This window comes from Fusarium venenatum, assembly GCF_020744135.1.
Source record: "Fusarium venenatum strain MPI-CAGE-CH-0201 chromosome Unknown EDB82scaffold_1, whole genome shotgun sequence".
Classification (NCBI taxonomy): Eukaryota; Fungi; Ascomycota; class Sordariomycetes; order Hypocreales; family Nectriaceae; genus Fusarium; species Fusarium venenatum.
Window position 1 is genome coordinate 6942495 of NW_027072129.1, and position 22836 is coordinate 6965330.

At 49.2% G+C, this 22836-nt stretch overlaps 8 protein-coding genes across 8 annotated transcripts; 4 read left to right on the plus strand and 4 right to left on the minus strand.

Annotated features, from left to right (window-relative positions):
* Positions 1-2666: 2666 nt before the first annotated feature.
* Positions 2667-4185, minus strand: EDB82DRAFT_521074 (uncharacterized protein; the record flags this gene model as incomplete). Its single annotated transcript, XM_025729784.1, has 2 exons — positions 2667-4003; positions 4068-4185. 2 exons carry the CDS (start codon positions 4183-4185, stop codon positions 2667-2669), a joined length of 1455 nt encoding a protein of 484 aa, XP_025588975.1.
* Positions 4186-4416: 231 nt separating this feature from the next.
* EDB82DRAFT_67961 (mitochondrial carrier domain-containing protein) lies at positions 4417-6187 on the plus strand. The gene is made up of 4 exons (XM_025729783.2): positions 4417-5032; positions 5103-5107; positions 5160-5866; positions 5919-6187. Exons 1-4 carry the CDS (start codon positions 4876-4878, stop codon positions 5998-6000), a joined length of 951 nt encoding a protein of 316 aa, XP_025588974.1. The 5' UTR covers positions 4417-4875; the 3' UTR covers positions 6001-6187.
* A 49-nt stretch (positions 6188-6236) lies between these two features.
* Positions 6237-7817, minus strand: EDB82DRAFT_488819 (DNA-directed RNA polymerase). Its single transcript, XM_025729782.2, has 3 exons — positions 7448-7817; positions 6810-7378; positions 6237-6756 (listed from the first exon to the last, which is right to left on the minus strand). Exons 1-3 carry the CDS (start codon positions 7517-7519, stop codon positions 6375-6377), a joined length of 1023 nt encoding a protein of 340 aa, XP_025588973.1. The 5' UTR covers positions 7520-7817; the 3' UTR covers positions 6237-6374.
* On the plus strand, positions 7804-9666 carry EDB82DRAFT_488821 (WD40-repeat-containing domain protein). Its single transcript, XM_025729781.2, has 2 exons — positions 7804-9482; positions 9540-9666. Exon 1 carries the CDS (start codon positions 7968-7970, stop codon positions 9303-9305), a length of 1338 nt encoding a protein of 445 aa, XP_025588972.1. The 5' UTR covers positions 7804-7967; the 3' UTR covers positions 9306-9482; positions 9540-9666.
* A 520-nt stretch (positions 9667-10186) lies between these two features.
* On the minus strand, positions 10187-12853 carry EDB82DRAFT_551542 (6-phosphofructo-2-kinase-domain-containing protein; the record flags this gene model as incomplete). The annotated part of the gene is made up of 4 exons (XM_065609575.1): positions 10187-11100; positions 11150-12032; positions 12113-12479; positions 12823-12853. The coding sequence occupies 4 exons, from the start codon at positions 12851-12853 to the stop codon at positions 10228-10230; spliced, it is 2154 nt and encodes a 717-aa protein (XP_065465714.1). The 3' UTR covers positions 10187-10227.
* A 1396-nt stretch (positions 12854-14249) lies between these two features.
* On the minus strand, positions 14250-14958 carry EDB82DRAFT_488826 (uncharacterized protein; the record flags this gene model as incomplete). Its single annotated transcript, XM_065608338.1, has 1 exon — positions 14250-14958. A coding segment is annotated over exon 1 (217 nt), but the record flags the coding sequence as incomplete, so codon positions are not given.
* Positions 14959-18457: 3499 nt separating this feature from the next.
* Positions 18458-19816, plus strand: EDB82DRAFT_471817 (cytidine deaminase-like protein; the record flags this gene model as incomplete). Its single annotated transcript, XM_025729779.1, has 2 exons — positions 18458-18708; positions 18781-19816. 2 exons carry the CDS (start codon positions 18458-18460, stop codon positions 19814-19816), a joined length of 1287 nt encoding a protein of 428 aa, XP_025588970.1.
* Positions 19817-21011: 1195 nt separating this feature from the next.
* Positions 21012-21914, plus strand: EDB82DRAFT_422415 (ribonuclease H-like domain-containing protein; the record flags this gene model as incomplete). Its single annotated transcript, XM_065607612.1, has 2 exons — positions 21012-21377; positions 21447-21914. 2 exons carry the CDS (start codon positions 21012-21014, stop codon positions 21912-21914), a joined length of 834 nt encoding a protein of 277 aa, XP_065465716.1.
* Positions 21915-22836: the final 922 nt, after the last annotated feature.

Genomic DNA, 22836 nt, shown 5'->3' on the forward strand with positions numbered 1-22836 from the left:
CTCTAAGCCTCTCGGCGGCTGGGGACTTTGCTACTCGTGCACTATGATCCAGTGGCCACGTACAGAGTAGAGCGGGCCCCAAACAGGGCTAGCGGTACCTAGACTACAGGGGTTCCACTCCACTGTTCTTGGAGGCCCGGGGCAGTGCATCTGCAAGGTCCCCATTCTTTTGTTTTGTCAGCGAATGGGGCGTCATTTGTTGATTGGAAACCTCCCTACACGGATATGGCGATGGCGATTCCTTGGGTCCTTGGTCTGGGGCCAGAACCTTAAGCTTTTTTCCCTTCTTCTTACTGTTTTACGACTACCTCGGACTAGATTTTTTGTTGAGGAGATTTAGGAAGGCTGTGTTTGATAATCTAAGGGGTTCAGAAATGCCAATGTGGTTCTCGACTCATGTTCCGTCTCCATAATATTATAGTTTGTCATGCCAGGAACAGTTCTCGACTACCCGTACCTTGGCTGAGTAAACTCTATCAAGTCATGCTTTGGAGGCAACACGGAGAGAGTATCAACTCTGACTTGTCATGTTGTCGCATCACACACACAGCCTTGGTGTATCAAATTTGGCATGTCTCAAAATCTCATCTTCAAACCCGATTCAAGCCATTTACTGTTTTACCGCTCATGGATCGCCCATCAAGAACCAATCCCTTATTGGGGTTTGACACACTCACCCTTGTGAAGCTGCATGACACTAATGCAATGTATCAACGTCCATACTTTTACTATCAAAGGGACTGCATGGTTTTCTTTGAAAGGACTTACATTCTTGTTGTTTGTGTCTTTGACATGTACCCATTGCCTATGCCTCCCGGCTCTAATACACAACTTCTTCAAGCTGGAATGAACAACAACTACCGCAATTCTATGAGAATACTATCTGTCCCAACTACCCAGATAGACGTACTCCCAGGATTCCTATCTAACCGCAAGGATCCCCCACAACTGCAAATCAGGCGCAGCCAGTCACAGCTCACAAACACTCTCTAAACTCCGAAGGGGGCTGTGCAAGAGGAGATGAGAGAAACAATAACAAAACATTCCCATCCTGCCGCCTCCGAACAACCTTAGTTCATCTCTGTCCGAGACTCCCGAATACCTAACCTAGCTTGTGTTTTGTTGTCCTGTGATGTCCTAAGCTTATCCGATGTCCGTGCCAGTTTCTAAGCCTTCAATCTCTTTCCGGACTGTATCAAAAGCTTCAGCTTCTGTCCAGTGGCTATACAGCCGTATCCTCTTTAACGAGATTGTGGTAGACACCCGCCCTCGTACTAGACCAAACTAGGAGAGTAGTGTTGGGGGATTGGGTCTTCCCGAAGCCGATAGACTAACGATAGCCCCAGCTTCGGAATATGGAGTATTCTTTACCGAGCGGGTCCTTGTGAGTGAGGCCTTGGCTATCCTTCGTGAGTATCATCAATGTCGTCACTTTTGCCAACTCTGCAACATCCACATCTTGATATGTGCGAAGGAGGCAACTTATCTGGACGTTGAGTCGTGGGACTACTCCCCAGGCCGAGAAACTTGCCTTTGAACAAGTGAATTCCATGCGCCTCAAGCCAACATGGCAATGCTCGCCTTGACATTATTGATAACATCCTAAATCATAGCAATACACTTACCTTAATCGACCTTAGCGGCACAGCATTGCTAAGCTTTACATCCCTATATTCCCTGCCTTTAGCAGTGACATGCAGAAAACAGAGACCCTGCACAGTAGAACGCTAAGTAAAGTCGAAACAGTTATGCTATACCTTCCCAACGCGGAAGCCAATAGTTAGCACCGTAAAGTACTTTTTACGATATTCGATATATTGTCTGTTATCTAGCGGACCTGCAAGTTAAAATCTCGACATTGAGGGCCTAACATTCAGTATATTGCCCGTTAAACATGGGTAGTGCCAATTTAACAGGTGGGTACTTAGTATCACAACACGTTAAAAGCCCATCTACAGTGTATGCTCACTATAGAGCATATCTAGACTTTGTATTGGTTAATAAAGCAAGCCAAATCATATTCCACCGTCAGTTACTTCCTATAGGTACTAGTGAAGTAAACTCTCAGTATCGAGGTCACTCTGTATGCTAAGATTTGCATTCAATAAAATAACTGGAAACTAACGCCACGCATGGACCCAACGCCACAACACGCAAGCCACTCCTATAACCCCTGTCCTGTCTCGTCTCATCTCGATACCGCCCCATCGGGAGGCAGCTCACTTTAATGCAAGGGCCAAACGTGGCTCAGATGAAAAACAACGTCACTCAAGCAAAGCCATTGAATGATTCTTCCAGCATGATATCATGTGGCTTAGCCATTGACATTGTCTATGCTCCATTGCGGGAATTAAGGTCATCCATCATTTGACTGATGGCGCAGCGACACTCATACACTATCACAACTTGCTTGCGAGCCTACGCTATTGAGTACAGCCGATGGTAATGTAATTTGACTCAGTACGTCAGAGAGCTCAGCCCGCGAACACAAGGTCTTCATGCCGATTCTTGCATTCAAGGCACTATGCAATACGACTAGTATACATCAATATATTACACAGCCTCAAGTCCCGTTAAGGATTTGGGTCCAGGTTACCATGTGAAGCTGATCATGAGTTCCACACGTTAGATCAGCCTGACCGATCTACGCTCACTTCGAGCTTAACCTATCGAAGCTCAACACCCAGCTCCTTGACCAGAGCTTGACGAACATTTTCATGGAAAGCCACAGCCTCATCGTTAGTCAGAGTCCGCTCCAGACTACGGTATACGATGCGGTACGCCATGCTCTTGCGTCCCGTTTTGGGGTGAGTAAACTCGTCAATCAGCCGAACATCCTCAACCACATCACCTGCCACGTTGCGGACGATTTCCATCACATCGTTTTCATGGAATGTTCCTTTAGTGTTGCCACCCGCTGCTGTCGTCGAGCTGAGCCAAAAAGACACGTCCTTGGGGCAGGGAGGGTACTTGGAAAATGGGACAAAACGCTTGAGGTTGTCAAGGTTGTCGGTAACGCCTTCAAACTGCGACAGGAAGCGCTTGTCTTTTGACCAGAATAGGCGAATATCTGGGATCTTGAACAGCAGCATTGCAATGCGATCAATACCAATACCAAACGCCCAACCCAATTGGTTTGGTACGCCAGCATTAATGTAGATATCCTGGTTGACAACACCACATCCTAGAACTTCAAGCCAGTCTCCGGCATAATAGACTTCCAGCTCCCAAGAGGGACTGGTGAAGGGGAAGTAAGCCTCAACCCATCGCATCTGGAGCGGCTCATCCACAAAGTTGGGGTCCTCCTTGAGCGCAGTAGCCTTGGCTCGAGAAAAGATGTCGACGACCATGTTTTCTAACGACCTCTTGAGATGAGCGCCAATGGCCTCGGCCTCAGCAGCCGAGTGGTGCGCATCTTGAAGAGGATTGCGCTCAGGGTGCATAGCAGGGTTAGGGTCGTCCACTTTGACTCCATGAACGGGCAGCTTTTCAAAGTCCTTCCATACAGTTGCGGCAACATCGCCGTTCGCAACCTTGGAGCGGTCCCAAGACATAGCACCCTCCATCTGGTGGAAAACAGGGTAGTGGCTTCGGTCAATGGCATCTCGTCTGTACACATCGGCCGAGATAAGGTAGCCGGCGCTTTCATTTCCCCGGAAAGTTTCGGCCTGGTGGGCGCTCGTATGTGTTCGAAGGAGTGTTTCGCTGTTGAGATAATATGTATCGGATAGCGCCCGGCCAGGGTGGTTTACAGGGAATCCTAGCGAGTCGAAGTTCTGCTTTGTCGACACAACCGGACTGAACTCATTGTGGTACTTGAAAGTTGGCTCGGGGAAGTTGGACTGGATGATCTGGCGGGTGATAGACACTGGGTGGTCTTTGAGTAGGTGAAGTTTCCTTGATGTGGCCTCGAGAACGTTGTTGGGCACATTGAACCACTCTGGATCTGTCTTTATAGTTTGTCCACGGATAGTCACGGAGCCTGAAGATCCCGTCGGGGGTACTGCAACACGGTCAAGCCAGTCAGCGAGACGTCCATGCGAGTAATTGACTGGAACACGACCGACCCGACGAGTAGGCCCTCGCAGCGCAAGCCGTTCGCAGCAGTACAGAGCTCCGGGAAAGCTGGACGGTTCGTGGGGCAGAAGCCCTCAGGCATCGCATGCCCTGGACGTAGAGTCTCATTTTTGAAAACCTTTGAAGCTCGACAATTACATTACAGGCCGGCTGGGCCACGCAAAAAATGCCAATGGCTAATTGAATAGGTCTTGGGGAGCTGAAGATTGAGTTCCGAATGGTTCCATGAGAGGTCGCACAATATCACCACAACTGCAAAAAAGTTCGGGTCTCGGCCTTACAGCTGCTCCGGATATAATTCACATGGGAAGCAACCCAGACACGACTCCAACTTCTCCAAAGTCTCAGCTCAGCTGCCAACTAGCGCAAAACAGAATTTCACGATATGATATCCCCTGCTCTCGGTAACTTGACAGCCGATACCGCTCCGATACTGCGGCTACAATAGCTAAACACCGGGCCAATTGATAAGTTTTACAGCAACGAGAAGTAGAGATGGCTGAGGATCACGGAGTTGCAGACTAGGTGGTAGTACAAAGTACATCATACACACCCTTGTTGTCAGAATAACCGAACTTTTTTTTTTTTTGCACCGTCTTATCCTAATCATATTTAACATTCTTGTTCCCACATTTTTGTCACAATCTCGACAGTCGGTCACCGTACTATGGCACCCGCAGTTGATCGACGTTGATCCAAGAGCTTAACTTTAGATAGTCCAAGTTTAAAAAATTCGCTTCCCTCCCCCCGTCCAAGCCTAGATCGGACTTGGTCTCTGAAACCAAGTCCCAGCACGTCATGGCCACCGCTCAAGAGGCCATGAGCAAACCCACAGCGGCGACGACGCCTGCAAAGGCGACGGCTGATGCGAAGAAGGCGACGATACGATATCCTTTTTGGTTCGGAGGAAGTGCCAGTAGTATGGCTGCCTGCGTAACCCATCCTTTGGATCTAGGTATGTTTCGAGTGTGCTGCACTTGTCTTATCATGACGATCAACATGAGCTGACATTGAGTCCCTGATAGTCAAGGTAAAGCTATATAACTTCCTGAGCGTATAGCAACTCCTCACACCCTCTCTAGGTTCGTCTTCAGATGCGCACTGGCAATGCGCCCAAGAACATGGTCGGCACATTCGTCCACATCGTCCGCAATGACGGCCCCCTCGGTCTCTATAGTGGTATATCAGCCTCGCTACTGCGTCAGATGTCGTATTCTACCGTCCGATTCGGCGTCTACGAAGAGATAAAGACGCGCATTACACGCCGTAACGGAGGCCGCGACCCATCGTTTGCGACTCTTGTTGGTCTCGCCGCTGGTTCTGGTTTTGTAGGCGGTATTGCTGGAAACTTTGCCGATGTACTCAATGTACGCATGCAGCACGACGCTGCGCTTCCCCAGGCCGAGCGTCGAAACTACCGTCATGCTTTTGATGGGATGGTTCGCATGGCGCGTGAAGAAGGACCCAAGAGCTTGTTCCGTGGCTGGCTACCTAACAGTACTCGTGCCATGTTCATGACAGCCGGTCAGCTCGCCAGCTACGATATCTCAAAGAGTCTGCTGATCAAGTATACGCCCATGCAGGATAACCTCAAGACTCACTTCACCGCTTCGTTCATCGCCGGTTTTGTCGCTGCTACCATCACAAGTCCTGTTGATGTCATTAAAACTCGTGTCATGTCTTCGGCGCATGATCACGGAGTTCTGCATTTGATTCGCGATATTCATCGAACTGACGGCCTGATGTGGATGTTCAAGGGCTGGGTTCCCAGTTTCCTCAGACTTGGACCGTAAGCTAAACTTCTCTCATACTCAGACTTTCTTCCAGCTAACACTTGCTAGCCAAACCATCTGTACATTTGTCTTCTTAGAAATGCACCGCAAGGCATACCGCAAGGTGCAAGGCTTAGACGCGAACCTATAGACGGCATTATAGACCACGGAGAAGACGGACATATTTCGGCGTTGTGTTTTTGTTATTTTGTCACTCAAGAGCGGTGATTGTGTCATTTCTGCTTTGCATTTCGAGACTTCCCGGTAGCATCTCTTACAAGAGAGATGTTTTTGTATACCACACAACTCAACATATAGAAGGGGATAGGGTCGGCAGGCTAGCATTTCCTGCATGCACACAATACTAGAACTGGGTGCGTTACGACATTCTTGCTTTTTGAAATTAATCCATTCTATGATTGTGCTATGCTTAGTCGTTTTGATATTGTTGCAAACCCCATTGATCTTTACACCGCCAAATTGTCTTCAATTACGAATGGCTCCACCCGTTGACGCCCCTCGCCCTTACTGCCACGAAGATCCTCCGTATGGCGTTGTTCCGTAAGCTGTCATACCGCCGCCTCCGTACGCCGTCTGGCCACCACCGCCATATGGTGTAGTGTAGCCTCCATCCTGCCAGGGTGTGGTTCCCCCTTCCATGTTCATGTCTGGACTTCGGGGTCCGTCAAAGTCGGCCTCGTCGCCGCCGTACTTTCTGGGATCTAGTCCCTTGAGCAGACCGCCGATCTTTTGCTGTAGAACTCTAATACCCTCCCGCACAATCTGATCAGGCCCCATGCTCCCTGATGACTCGACCTCGAAGTAGAACCGGTTGGGGACAGCATCATAATCGAAAGGCTCGCCCTCCTGGGGAGCATCCTCCCACTGAGCGTATTTGCTCTTGGGCCTAAGATTGTTATGTTAGTCTTGTATCATATGAAGACTGACCGGTATGCTTACCATTCAACAGCTGGATCTGTGTCGTTCTCGAACCACCAATCAATGTGGTTCAGCTTGTTGTGAGGATCATACTCAAAGCCGACAGCAGATGTGGGCATCCACTTGGCGTGCTCCTTTGCAATTCCCTTCTTCGCAATGCAGCTGATCTTCAGCTCCTGGTCCTTACGAAGCTTCGCAATCAGGCAGCCATACCCCTCGGGGTCCATAATCACAGGGCTTCCCACCGAGTTTCCATGTCGTCCATCGACTACTAGATCGCGCGCATAAACCTTCATAATCTCGTCGGACGTGCACTTGGCGTGTAGTGTAAGAGTGACGCTACATTGTTCGCAGTATTGCTCGCATTCGCAGTCTCGTGAGTAGTTGAGCTCGGCAACTCCTTTTGAATCGAGGGGGATAAGACCCAGACGGTGGGCGATGAACTCGTCAGCTAGCACGGAGCTGTTGGTCTCAATCTCGACCAGGTCGATGGCGATTGTAGGCACCTCTGCCTGGATGATTCGTCGCACAGAGTTGGCGAAAGAGAGGTTCGTCTTAGAAAGCTCGAAATCGACATGTATGTGGTCGGCCTGAGTCGCATCAAGTTAGATCAGTTATGTGTCCCACGAAAGAAAAAGGACTTGCGAGTCTTCTCTTACCGCAGAGATCTTCACTTGGGGCTGTTCGGGCTCCCCGTCCATCACCATAGGATCGTAATCCATCCCGTCCATATTACTGTGCGACTGCGCGCCAAAAAGTATTTACGACAAGTGAAAATCGTTAAAAAGTCGCGTGGTGTAGGAACTGAAATTAGGAACAGACGTGGGCTGGGTGCTTCAGAGCTTAATTCTGCAGGGCGAGAAAATGGGCGGAGGTAAACAAAGAGAGTAGGTTTTCGCAACAATGCGAACTGAAGCCCTGACCTTAGAGTTGCATATGCGATCTACTGAACTGTTGTACCTGGCTCGGTGGCGGAACATTAGTAATCCCGCTCTTATCGGCCTGCATAGACAAGGATACTGCAGCGATAACAGAAAAAATATCGATAGCTTCACTTCTGCTGGGGTAATACTACTGATCACTGTTCTTTTTCTTTTACAAAGATCGATAGGTATTCCTCCCCGCCAAAAGTCTCAGCCTCAAAAGTAGGAAATCCAGAACTTTGCGGGGCCATCCAACATGAAAATCAAGGCCCTCACTCGCTCCGCCTCGACCCAACAGGTCGCCGGCTCAGATGTAACCAAACAACCACGCAACCTCGATTCCGCTCTGCACCCTTTCGAACGCGCACGAGAATACCAGAGAGCCCTCAATGCCGTCAAACTTGAGCGAATGCATGCACAGCCTTTCGTTGGTCAGCTAGGAAACGGCCACGTCGATGGTGTTTACTCTATGGCAAAGGATCCCAACTCGTTGGAACATGTCGCCTCCGGCGCTGGTGATGGCATTGTCAAGGTGTGGAATCTGGCCGATCGAGATGAGATCTGGCACGCCTCAGCGCATGAGAATATCGTCAAGGGAATGGCATGGACACGCGACCAGAAGCTTTTGACTTGTGCCGCCGATAGAACGGTCAAACTTTTTGATCCTTACAACACACCCAACAATGCGGCACCTATATCTTCCTGGCTTGGATCCGGTGCTTTCACCAGTCTGTCGCACCACCGTTCCCAGAACTCATTTGCTGCTTCTTCGAGTGTCATCAGCATCTATGATCTTGAACGGCATACTGCCGCGCCCGAAGTGCTCAAGTGGCCCACGTCCGTCGACACCATCACCGACGTTGCCTTCAATCAAGTCGAGACATCAGTCTTGGGATCTTGCTCCAACGACCGCTCAGTTGTGATTTACGACCTCCGCACGTCTACCCCTGTCACAAAGACCGTTATGAAATTTTCCAACAACCGCCTTTCCTGGTCGCCGATGGAGGCCTTCAACCTGGCTGTTGCATCAGAAGATCACAATATATATCTCTTCGACATGCGTCGCTTCGATCGCGCTCTCAACGTTCTCAAGGATCATGTGGCAGCAGTGATGGATCTAGAGTGGTCCCCAACAGGTGAAGAGCTTGTGTCTGCTTCCTGGGACCGAACCGTACGTCTCTGGAACCGTGACCGCGGTCATTCTCGAGATATCTACCACACCAAGCGCATGCAGCGTGTGACGGCGGCTTGCTGGACCCCTGATGCCCGATACGTTCTCTCTGGCTCCGACGACGGCAACGTGCGACTTTGGCGTGCCAACGCCTCACGCCGCGAGGGTGTCAAGTCCGCCCGTCAGCGCCAGGCTCTGGAGTACAACGATGCTCTTATCGAGCGATACCAGCACATGCCCGAAGTCCGTCGTATTCACCGTCACCGTCACGTACCCAAGGTGCTCAAGAAGGCTAGTGAGATTAAGGCCGAGGAGCTCAAGAGCATCAAGCGCCGTGAAGAGAACGAGCGTCGTCATTCCAAGAAGCAATTCGAGAGGCGCCGAGGAGAGAGAGAGAAGATGATTTTGGCAACAGAGAAATAAAAGTACGTGGCAAGATGTTGGAGAAAACTTCAATGGGGTTACAAAAGGCATGGAAGGGCATTGCATGGCGTTCAGGTCGTCGATTAATGGGTAATTTAGATAACTAAATACCTACCTTGAGAATATACCATTCACAATTTGTTAGTTTAAAATCTTGCTGTTTCGCACAGTTTGTGAGTAGGTACTATGGAAGAGGACGAGTTGAGTAAATGCCTACTGACGAGAACGCCGCAGATAACAAGGAGCAAGTGAGTGAATGGATAGGTTTGGAACGTCCCATGCTTGCTTGACCTTAGTTCTTCATCCTCACGTCTGTTATCAATGTCAATTTAGACATGGATTGCCTTGAGGCATCGTTTTTTGAAGGTAATATTGCATAGAAATGTGAATTTCGTAACTATGAATCTAGACAGCTAAGATTTTTTATCGAACTGGCACTCAAACTTTTTATCAGTTGACGTGAGCGTCATGCTGTGTATCTATCCATCACACACCTATCCCATCTAACTTCTGGTAATTCCTTCATCGCCTGCGCCTAGGAGACAACAAGGATAAAACACAACACACAACATGGGCTTGTGCACTACTCTGATACCATAACCACCCGAATCCATAGTCTCAACCGTAAAAATGAGGAGAGCCCCGAGAAACGCCTAAATCATTACCGATGCAAGGAATTGCGTCGCGCCATCGAAGGCATATCGACTTATCAATCGAACAGAGAACGCCGCCCTTTCCTTCGTCTTTATGTATGCCCTTCTGTTCCATTGATAGTGCGGATGACTCCTCTATGCGCGTCAATCGTCAAAAATCGTACCCCGCTAAACACCGTATAAAATAAAGTCGTTAAGAAATACCGACTCATTGAACTCCGAATAAAACTGTTATACATATTGGTTGATGCCGTAAGTGTCAGAAATTGTTAATGCTGTGGCTTGATGATACTGTTGCGAGCAGTCTTTTGAGGCTTGTAGTTGGGCAGCTCCTCAAACCAGCCCTGGTCTTCGTTATATCGGTAGGCATGGAAATCGAGACCATAAGGCTTGGGCTCAATAGAGTAGAGCATGCCCAGAGGAATGTCCATATCTGTGATGTCTGCCAGGGACAAATCCATGAAATAAGCCATCAAGACTCGGCAAACAGAGCGATGTCCAATGATGAGAAGATGATCCTCGATACGTTCAACTTCTCGAACCATATCGCGCAGGCGGCTAACAACCTGCAGGTAGCCTTCGCCACCAACTCCAGGATAGATGTAGTTAAGCTTATCGTGCGCTCGCTTTGCAAACTCCTCGGGCTCCTTCTTCGCGATCTCGGCGTATGTCCAACCCTCGAACTGACCCGAGTTCATTTCATTGAGCATCTCCCAATTCTTGACATCGTAGTCGTCATCGGCTTCAAAATACTCGGCTGTTTCCACACTGCGGTCAAGCATCGAGGTCCAAACGCAGAAATTCTTGTCTTCAATTTCTCGGTTCAGTTCAGGATAAGGAGGTGTGTTGTCGCCTGGAATAGGAGGGAAGGAAGCTTGAGCCTTCTTGCTCTTCTGCTCCGTACACCATTGCTTGCGCTGATAAGTGATAAAGTTGTGAAGAGCCTGGCCGTAACAATGTCCGCGCTCAGTCAGGGCGGAGTTTCCACCCAATCTTCCGATCTCGTTGTCGACACTCTGGCCATGTCGGGTAATCCAAATCTGCCGAGGAGCAAGGTTAAAGCTGGCAAGATAAGTACTGATTCCACTGCTGAGGAAACCCTTCAATCGATGCTGAATGAGCTTTCGTCCAACGTCAACCATCTACAGGATAGTCAGTACGTGCTCCATCGATGGTTGGGAATTCACAAACCTGGATGTATTGCAAGTCGTTCTTCTCTTCGTACTCGCCTAGGGGAACATATGCGCTCTCATAGGCGGCGACTCGCTTCTTGAAATCTGCCAATGATTTCTGGGGATCCTTGTCGCGATAATCGGGGCCTGATAGCTTCAACCGCATGTTTGCCTCGAGAAGGTTGGGGTCCTGGCAGATACTCTCAATGAAGAGAATACCCAGCTTGGGCTCCCGCTGCTTGACACGCTTAGCAATGTTCATTCTTCGCTCAATGGTACTATTTGTGGCATCGAGGATGCCGACAGCGCCTCCCTGGTCCAACAGATAATCCAACAGCTCGTCCAAAGTATCCATTGCACATTGCTCGCGCATGGCGGCAGCTGTTTGGTTCTTGGGGTCGAAGAATGTGGCAGACTGATCCACCTCTGACTGAGCAGCATCGTTAAGATCAAGCTTCTCCGGCTCTGATTGATCAGGGCCAAATGGCGTGGGATTGCCGTTTAGCAAAATGGAGGCGGCGTGCACAGGAGGGTCCAGGTGCTCTCCCTCTGGCTGCAGCTTGGGGTGCACAGAAACCCTGCGCCCAGCAGCCACACGTCTTCGGTTTCCAACGTTAAAAATGCGAGAATCATGCTGTTGCCAAGAAAGATATCTTTGGAGCTTCTTGGTGATGTACGACTTTCCTCGTGCTGGCAGACCAACCATGACGATAACGAGCTTGGCAGCGACATCGCGAGAAGAAATCTTTCCGTCGGGCGAGACTCTAGACCGGGTCATGCCCGGAATGTTGAGCGTCGTAGCATGAGGTCGCACTCGTGGTGTGTGACCACCCGAATTTTGTCGCAATGGAGGACTATTTCCATACGTCAATTGAGGATTCCCAAAAGCGGGATCGCCAGTGCTAAAAGGACCGAAGTTGGTGGATTTGTGGTTGGCGACCCCAACTGTGGAGGAGCAGTGAAAAAAAATGACGGCACTTACATGCGTGGCGAGCTCGGCGCTGTCGAAGTGACACTTCGCGCATAGGTGGGGGTTTCGGTCAAATCGTTTAGCGATCGGAGAGCCACAGCCAAAGACGAAGGTGCATTTGCTGGTGGAGGAAGATGGCTATGGTCACCGTCTGGGGGAGGAGGAAGGACTGCGTAGTTGTTCGGATTGTTCGGATGCGAAGAAGGGTCTGAAGTTGGGTTTGAGGTTGGATTCGATGTAGGTGGTAGGGATTCTGAGTATGTTGGTGCTGAAGATGAGTTTTGCGCTGGCAGCGCTGGAGAAGGTGGTGAGGCTCCGAGAAGATTATGCATCACAGATTTAAGAAGTCCTGTGGATTTTGATTGTCGGCGACCTGCGTCTAGGTATGTATGAGTATGAGTTGTGTATTGTGGTTGTATAAGCGATAGCGCAAGGTAGTGCAACGATATCAAGTAGGGACGAACGGACGTGAAGCAAAGTTTGACCCTGATTGATCAAGCCGTTTGCTGCAACGTAGCAATGGATATCGAAGATCTTTTGGAGATTTGGAATTTGTATGAGGAGAAGAAAAAGTAGCAATAAGAAAGGACGAGTCAAGGTAGCAGCAGTTGAATGGCTAATAAAGCAAAATACCCCCAACGGAGCAAATGGAAGGAAGGTAGGGCAAATACGTAGTATGAACAGTGAGCTGTAAAACAAGAACAAGGAATCGCGATACGTACCAGCAGGGGTCGCCGCAATCGCTGAAGGCATCGAGTAAAGAGGGAGACTAGGCTCCTTCAAATCGGACTTTCTTGGTCTTGGAGGTAATAGCAGCCAATCAAAATTGAAAGTCGTCCTGACAAGGCCCAGCACAATGGTCCACAGGGGGTCCTCAGTGGGCGGTCCCTTTCAGTAAGGTAAGGATGGGTTGAGCTGGGTGGCGTTATTCTGTCAGGGTGCGTCGGTAGGTTGACCGTAGGTGTAGGTGAGAGTGAAGAGACCAATCCCAGTGCAGTTGGAGGCTGACTCTTGACTTTTCGGTGGTGCCGTGCCGCGTCTAGCACTGGTCTGTCCTGGCCCCTGGTAGCTTTTGGAGCACTGCACTTGCGCTGCAGTAGGTAGGCCTGAGTGGAGAAGAATGCAGGACCCTAAAAACCTGCGGTAGTGGCGTAGGTAGGTTGTTTGCGTTTGCAGTATGCACAGCACAAAGTCTTTTTTAGCTTCCCGCGGGAAATGATGGATATTTTTGTAAGTGAAAAGGATTAGAAGAGCCTGGGCCAGGCCCTGGCAAAAGTTGAAATGAAGTTGAGGTCTGGCTTGATAAAGATCTTTCCTCTTTGGGGGTTCTGTTGAGGTGAGGCAAGGTGAGGTAAAGACTCGTCAAAGCCCTTGCCCTACCATCCAAAGTCTGTACTGTACGTACTCGTTTTCGAATGAGTCGATCCCACTTCCTCTTCACTTGTGTTTTGTTGCGTTGGGTTGCGTTGGGTTGTGCTTTGCTGTGCTGTTCTGCGTTGTCTGCCTCGTTTGTTACCTCGTGATCTAAGCTGAGGCTTGTTACTTTGTAAACTCTTGGCTTTGTCCTGTTTTTCTTGTCTCTTTGCTGGTTTTTTTCCTGTTTTGCGATACGTCACTCTGAATTAGGCTATGCTCATCAGAGGGTCTTGCAGATCAAGAGAAAGAGAGAGCGCAGCAGGTTGCGATAATTATACTTGGCTCGTTGGCCAGCCGCGAGATATCGTTGCTTGAGTATTGCTCCTCCTTCCACTAAGGGGGGATATCAGGAGAGCGACAGGACGATGTGAGGTGATGCGAACCCAGTTCGCTGGGTCCGGGGCGGTTTATTAACAGCCAAAGGAACCCCGAGTAACTGGCCGCCGCAAAAACCTTGAAGGCTGTCCACAGAAATGCATTGCGGCTAATTTTTAATGCTAGTACACGTATCGACTTTACTACTGTGTATGCTGTCGGCAAGGTGAAAACTCCAAGGTGAGATAAGAAAAGCTAAAGTACCCAGCCAAGGTGTGTCTGCTGGCCCCCAGATTAATGGCTCGTGAGACTCGTCGCCCTTCAGGTGGCGCTGCGCCTGTGTGCGTGTGCGAGTGTCCATGCATTGAATCGACCCCTCGGCCTGGTTTGCACCGACTTACATCATTGTACAGTACGAACTCAGCTGCCTGGTCTGTACCGACCTACCTTAGGAGGCTTCGGTCAGGTACTGCACTGCACTGCATCCAGCACACCCTAACAATCCTTTGCTTTGTCTTGCTCAAGTCATTATCATGCCCCTTTCCATTAGGTGGCATGGATGGCATACGAACGAATGCACGTTCCGTGGTAATAGTATCATTCTCAACAAGATGGGCTGGTTCAGGCCACATGTAATATCCCCGGGTCCCGGGATCCATGATCATCTGTACCGTCCAGCTGGGGTCTCCTATTAAGACGTACGTTGGAGACTGTAATAAAGAAACATAGGGCGGTAGGTCATAGCCTTGCGCGCCCAGGTTACTCAATCAATCTACGACAAATCGCGGTATATCACGTCCGAGAGATGCTGCATCATGGTTAGATCCTCTTTGCGGCGCACCCATCGGATTTCGCCCTTTTGGGGAAACTCTAGAAGCCGAGTTTCAAGGTGTTCGGATTCGTGACTCCGTGGCCATTTTTGGATGCCGTCACAGACTCTGGATAAGATTCCCGTGGCACATCCGATATGCATTTTTGTTATCATTTTGGATTTGCATAGAGCCTTTGTGCTTGCTGTAACTTTGAATGGAACGGTGGCGTGCAAGTCCTCTTTCTCCAACTCGCTAGTCTCGCTTGAAGCTGTTGAGAAACGAAAGGGATGAGAACCAGGGAATTGATCTTCATTGCCGTTCTTTGCATTGCAGTGCCTGTGCCATTCAAAGTTTCAACACATGACACGGGGCTGTCAGTCGACCTTTCTTGGATGACAGCCCAGCTTTAGTATTGGTGGAACACATGGACAGGAATCAGTGACGAAGGATACGTACAGCACATAACATTGCAAGGCGCTTTATCTTGTTAACGATTTTGTTCAAGTTGAGATACGTGATAATAACAAAAGATGTGTCCCGTTTTGTTGAGAAGCCTAGTAAATTGTGATTTTCAAACTTAAATTTCTGTCTCTGTGTTGGTGTTTTGTTCTTAGTCAAGGTATTACTAGTAGGCATTTGCTAGGTAATTAGTTTGTGCTATCTTTAACGCCATATCGAGTCAAGCTCCAAATGGAACCGAGTTCTCCTCAAAGAAACGCCGCGCTAACAGGTCTTGCTCCTGCAACAAGACCTTCTTCTCCAGTTATGGAAGCTCTCAGACAAGGTACAAGACTCCAAAGATCCTTGCTCCTCTAGGTCACCGTGGACCCTAAAAAGGAGTCATCGCTTAGCTTTCTCCGATCTCGCCGCGGGGAACAAGCAATTAGCAACAGCAGAATGCGCTTGCAGCTGCATTGCATGTGTATGAGGGGGAACTCTAAACCCCCACCGTTATCTTTTGCCCAGGCTCTGGTTGATACAGAGACCAGAAATTACCCTCATGATATGCGTAAGAATTACAGTGGAAGAGAGGCACAAGGAGGCGCTTCGCTTTGTGAGATTCGTAACTGGGCCGTCATATCAAGGTTACTGTCACCCTTGCCTTTGCTTTTGCTTTTGCTTCTACACTCACCCTTACACTTGCGATTTTACTCCTTACTCGTGTCCTTTCGCTCATCGCCCGGTCACAGTCATCTCGCATCCCTTTTTACTCCAATACGAATCATACCTACCCGTGGGCGCTCGAGCGTCCTGTATTCGCCCATGGAGTCCCAGTGTATGTATTGGCCATGAATTATTGTCCAAGAAAGCCTTAATGATCATATAATACAACCGATTCCATGTCCTTGTCCGCTTACTGCTTGGCACGAATCGACATGTCACTCTTATCAATCATACGGCGATCGTGGCTCTGCTGGCTGCCTCTCCTTAGTTGTATCTATTGATTCATCTCCGCCATACCATGGCCCTGGCCATGACAGCTGAAGCAATAAGACCTTGTCCCTAACTTTATCGGTTGCCTGACAAGTTACAACAAAGCGCAGGTCAGGCGGGGATGGTCCCGATAGGCTATTTGTTAATTAATGTTTCTTCTGTTGAGTTGTCTAATCACCCATAATAAGTTATGCCATAGCGCCTTACCCCAGTTCTCGGTGAGCCATGGTTAGCAATGCGTGGACATTTTGACGCTGTTGCACGATGTCCCATACCAAACATGTAAGCTCTTTATGCTTGACCCCAACTAAGACATTTTCTCCGGCTTCTGAAACAATGTCTTGGGTCTGCGGCCATGGTATGGTCACCATAAACTTGTGTTTCTGTTCTGTTTGTTGAGGACTACCTGACGTTGTCAATGCGCGGTGCTTAAAAGGATTGACTCTATTCGTTTTCCAACGTGATGTCGTTCGAGTGCCAAGATGTCAGCTCCAAATCATCCACCTTGTCGGGAATAGATCCTATGTCAATAACAAATGGAACGATTGTTTTGCAGAGACCCAGTGCCTTGGGGCTACACAGCATGTTACCCTTTATGGCACACTGAGCTGAGATATCCTAGCAATACCATCTCCGTTGATTAATGGATGCCAGACACCACTTCTATTCAGACTAACTATGCAGGCAACCGTCTGTCATGTTCCTTTGGGTAGCTCCCACTTGTTACTGTCCAGTGTAGAGGTCTTCCACATGCCAGATGCTCCTATCCATGCAGTCATGACGATTCAACCGGTGCGCCAGCGCATCGGCATGAGAAGCTTGGCGTGCAACAGCCTTTCACAAGCCCAGATACGCCCGAAGGCAATATTCCCCAGGGAGAATGTCACCTTGACCAAGACAGCTGGCACTTGACTGATGTTGTGAAGACAGGAACCAAGTAAACTACCCGGTCTTATCATGGTGTTTGGTCGAGAGATCAAAAGTCGAAAGTGACGCCTCTGTCTTATATCAAGCAATTTAAAGTGTTCCTAAATCAATTTGATGGTATCTGACTACCAACCTTTCCAAGAAAGTCAGATGTTTTATTTCATGATTTTGTTTTACCAGACCATTTACATGTATTGGTGAGTGAATCTCATGATGACAAGGCAGGTGCTTGTCTTAGTATTGCAAACCAGAGCACAACTCTAGAAATTAAGCCTGAAGGTGTCAATCATAAGTGGAAATGCCCATGCACAATATGTGTTGTTGTATTCTCTTTGTCCTGTCCTGGACAATAGTGGTGAAACTCGAGCTAGATGTGTAGGGTACGTCAATAGAAGAGGCTTGTTAATGCACAGCCACATATGCAGGTCCCCGCCACAGTTGATCCACCAAGTTGGCAGAACTCATTGTCAACTTCATTGCTAACCAGTTGGACGGAATACAAGATTTCGAGAAGACATAGTCCAAGTGGATGATTCATCTGGATGCATATACTTCAATGTTGATGTATCTTTGAATTTCAACGAGGTCTCAGCTGTGAAAGCTTAATCAAAACTGCTCGCGATCGCAAAAAGGCTCTGTTTGTAGCAGGCCTTTTGAAGATCCTGCCAACGCAGTGAAGAGTTGAACAATCTGGAAAGCAGAAGCGAAAAAGGTCATTCATTCACAGCAGGAGACCGAAAGAGGCGGATCCACCCAGAACAAGTACACTGGTTGATAACAGGAATTAAGAAAGAACATCGAAGCAACTGCCAGCCGTTTAGCGTCATTGCAGAGGTTTTCACTGATAGCTTCTTGCCAGTCGTTGACACTGCCAGAGTAGACTGCAGCTTCGTTCACCTCAAAGCACTAAAGCCCCGCAGGGGAATTTGTTCGGACCTTGCTCAGCCGATTGCTAAGTATGCTTTATTGCTCTTGATATTCTTATATCAAAGAGTCCCTCCTTAGAGACTTAAGAAAAGAGTAAGCGCCTTTCTCGAAAGCCAGCACTATCAATATCTAAGAGACGACTGTTAACAAAAGCACCAAAAGCACCAAAAGCAGAAAGAGAGACTGAAAAGCAGGCCCTGAGAGTGATCCGCTCCTGCCTGAATTCATCCCAAGCCCGCACCTTCCAGGCTCTCATCTCCCCATAGCAACAGGCGCTTTGTTTTCATCACATCCAAATATATCATCCTCAACTCTCTCTTCTCAACAAGGCGACTAATCTTGGAAACTCGGCTATCTCTCTACCGCGTCACCCCATCACACCACGTCGGCACGCTACTTCTTACTAGAGTTTGAGGCGCAATCGTCGCATCTAGTATGCCCTACACAATCTCAAGATACTGTCGTCTCCAGCTGACTGTTATCTCCAGATCGTGACCAAGGCTACTCATTTTGCACTTCAGACAGAATGTCAACCGAACTGGCTCCTGAGGTCTCCCTCACCCTTGATCCGGCTGAGGCAACTCAGCCAGCCAAGCCTGAGCATCGCGGTCCATCTGAGATCGTGCCAAACCCTTTGATCGATGATTTCAAGGATAAATATATTCGGCGCGGTGTCCTGATACCCCTCAAGACAACGCAGGAGGTCCGGCAAGACCACACCATCACCCATGCATACATCACACGAGCACCTACCAGGCAGGCCAACGATGTCATCACGTATGCTCCTCCCAGACCACAACTGCATTTGTTGAATTGATCGAAAAGCACTGTTTACTGATAGTTCTCTAGGGCCTTGCGTAACATGCGACCAGATGACAATAGCGCTAACCCCCTACCTCATCTGCGACGATGTTCTAAGCCTGGCGATTTGCCCGCCCACCTCAAAACTCAGTTCATGAACGATAATGCTGTAGGCCGTCAGATTCACACGGCGAAGTCGACTTGGATTTACATCATCATCGGAGAAGTCAAGGACTTCACACGAGAGGAGCTCACCGAAGTTTTGTCCATCATCGAGGGCGACGAGGGCGAGCTCTTTATCGAAAAGATCCCCATTCCCCTGCTTGCGCCAACATCACAAGTACAAGCAGCCATGTGGTCTTCCCAGTTTTGGCCCACCGTATATCGGAAGAACAACCCCTTGGGACCACACCCTAGTATAGTAGCCCGGGGCACTGAAGATATCAAGGACGACAGCTCTGTTTGGATGGCACTAGCCCATCGTGTTGCTTTACAAGCTAAAGAAACCGGGATCGGTGAAGCTATCGGAGCGGTGATCGTCCAGAGAGATGGCGGAAAAGTCGAACTTGTCGGGGTTGCAGGAGACGCTCGCTGGCACCAGGAGTGCGGCCCGCTGGGGGGTACCAGCAACCCTATGACACACTGCGTTGTCCGTGCTATTAGCATGGTGGCCCAGAAGCTTGTTCGACATGAGCGACGAGCTGCTGGCCTCCCTTTCAACCCACCTAATCTCGATTACGACGCATTCCAAGACAGACCACTCCTTGAGATCGAGAAGAAGTGCTTTGTGCAGGAGCATCCGAACAAGGATGGCTATCTTTGCCACGGTCTTGAGCTTTATGTCACTCATGAGCCCTGCATATCATGCTCTATGGGCATACTCCATTCTCGAATGGGCAAAGCTGTCTTTGCTACGCACATGCCCCGCAGTGGAGGATTGAGCTCAGATGATCGTCCGGATGGGGGTGGAAGAGGACTGGGACTCTTCTGGAGACGAGAGCTCAACTGGAGCTTGATGGCTTGGGAATGGGAACGCGACGGCGTGCCCGACCTGCCTCCTCTTGATCCCATCACTCATGTTTAGGATTACCACCCCCGAGGTCGATGTGAGACTCATCGGCTCCGTTGCCATACACGCGAAACTGCAGCGACAACGAAGCTCCCAGAGAGCAATGATGAAGTAATATTTGCTACACGACACTGGCCAAGACCGATATCAATCAAGGCTAGCAACATGATCATCGACAAATACCTATTGAGGTGTGTTTTATGGACTTACTTGCAGCTGGTTCGTTGGCTGGAAAACAAACAAAGGGTTTAGATAGTCCTTTATATCCCAGGTGAGAAGTCGATTTGCAGACATTGGCCATGGACTTGTAAGAATAGCTTGGGAATGGACGAGATAACATTGGAAGGAATTGGAGGCGGTAACCATTGTATTCTATCTGCACTATCGCAATATGACACTGTATCAATTGACTTTTTGTTTGTTGACACTGATTGTTGCTATGGACTTGTTCAGTGCGTTTGAGTGGAGGACCCTGGCCCCAGCCTCGAGCCCCGCTGTATGATGCATATGAACCCTCAACCTTTAATTGAAGGCTCTCCTTGCATTCCACTATATCCGACGAGCAAGTACCAGTTTCGTTATTGAATGGGTTCTGCTTCTTGTCGTTCTTATTTCTCCACCACTATGCGCACCGGCTGACTATTTGGCCATCGGTTTCACCCCCGTGTTGTCACTTACCGCCGTTGTTCAGCTTTCATTACCGCACGTAGCTTCGCAAGCTCCATCGAAGGGTCACTGGGCTGTCGCGATCGATCTATCAACGCTTCGCTACCGCGTGCCGAGGCAGAAGGGCCTGCCGACTTTTCACTTTTCGATTTTGTCACTTGGAGGAGAATACAGATAACGGATCCGGACAATCACCAAGTCGTCGACATGAAGCGAAAGGCACCCAGCGGCGGGTTTGGGGGAGGTTCGGCAAGGAAGAAGGGCAAGAAGAATTTCTATGCGGTCAAAGTTGGGAGAACGCCCGGTATCTACCATACCTGGGACGAATGTAGCGAACAGGTAAACAGATTCCCAGGCGCAGTTTGTGAGTAGAAACAGGAGCAAAAACGTACGCGACTCGAGGAGTGCTAACTATGCCCTTCCAGTTCAAGGATTCGTAACGGCAGAAGAAGCTCGAGAATATATGGGTGGCTCAGGGGCTCCATCGGCCAGCGTCCCTACTGCCAGGACCCCTTCAGCCAGCGTCACTAACGCCAGCGGCTCTATGAAATATTATGCTGTCGCAGTTGGCAGCCAGCCGGGTATCTATAATACATGGGGAGAGACCAGTCGACGCATTCAAGGCGTAAGTGGAGCAAAACATAAGATGTTTGATACGCTAGGAGAGGCGGAGGACTACATCAGACAATTTGGAGCACCAGAGACATGCCAGAGTCTTGGAATAGCACCCGGCCCAGGACAACAAGCACGGCAGTCACAGCAAGAACCAAGGCAAACCCCGGCAGAACAAACTTGGGAACCAAGATCAACAGCATATGAACCACAGCAAAAACAATACCAAAGCGCAGCAGAAGCAAGGCCAGCAGCACGCCAATTTCAACAAACACAATATGCAAGCGCAGCAGAGCAAGTCGAAGCAGAACGTGACGCGCGGAAAGCACAGCATGAACAGAAATTAAAGAAAGAACGACAGGCAGAGCAGGATACGATCAGGATCTATACCGATGGCAGCAGTCTTGGAAATGGACAGGCTGGCAGCCGTGCTGGCCTTGGTGTCTTCTTTGGCCACGACGATGAGCGTAACCACGCCGAGAGACTCCCTGGTCTGCCTCAGACGAACCAGCGAGCTGAACTACTGGCTATTCTTAGAGCAATGGAGATTGCACCTCTGACGCAGGGAATAGAAATCTGGACTGATAGTCAGTACTCTATCAATTGTGTACAGGTATGGTCTGTCAATTGGGAGAGGAATAATTGGATGACCTCTCAAAAGAAGCCTGTCGCGAACAAGGACATCGTACGCGACATACGAGCCAAGATGAGAGAGAGACAAGCTGCCGGGGCAGTCACAAAGTTCCAATGGGTTAAAGGGCATGCATCAGATCCGGGCAACCACGAAGCTGATCGCCTGGCCAACATAGGATCCCGAATGCCGGAAGTCGCTTAAGCTGTATTCTTGAACCGAACAGATGAACTCTTTCTGGAGGGGCTTGGGATAACGCGAGGAATTTTCAGCTTGTAAAGTTTTCCTCAATACGTTTTGTAATACTATGTATTTACTACATTCGAGACTTATAAATTTAAGGATATAAAAAGGGAACAATGATTCAACTAGCTGAGGTTATCCGGAGATTTAGGTCCCCTCTGGCATAATAGTGTCTTGTCTGTTCGATTAACTACCAAGGTAGGTTATCTGGTGTGCCATTGTAGTATCAGGTTGCGTGCAAACAAAAGGAGCCCTTCTGGTCATGGAACTATGGTGGCGTGATTCTTGGCTATCAAAGTCACTGATAAGAACACACTTCCAAGGCATTGCTTGCAAGACGAGATTTGTTGATGCAAGTTGATATGCACATCTACTGCAGCCAGAAAGGGTGCCCTTGCGTAATGGCTTTCATGACCTATCACTTTGGAAAGCATGCTACAAGGACTCGGGGACGTTTGCATCTGCACAATATGAGTGAGTCTGTCCTGTCCATGTTTAGCTCTGACTTCTTATTCCATCGGGAAGAGTAGCCGGGCTAGCGAGCGGCCCATGATCGGCGAGAAGGCGAAACATGCTACTACCGGATGTACATGAGCTGGTCAAGGCACTGTACTGTAGATCCCAGATTACGCCCCGACGTGGGGGACTAGGGGTCCTTTGACTCTGATGGAGGTTGACAACGGGCGCTTGGTGGTTCAAGGTTCAAGCTTGGCGGAGAAACCGTTGAGGGGGGACGTATACAAACCCTTAGCTTTGACTTTACTGCATGAAGTATAGAATCGGGATGCTGGAATGAGAAATACGGTATGTTATCCCCTGGTGGAGGAGTGTGGCTGCCATCCATTACTCCGTTCCAAGATGCTAATGGTGCATGGGCATGGGA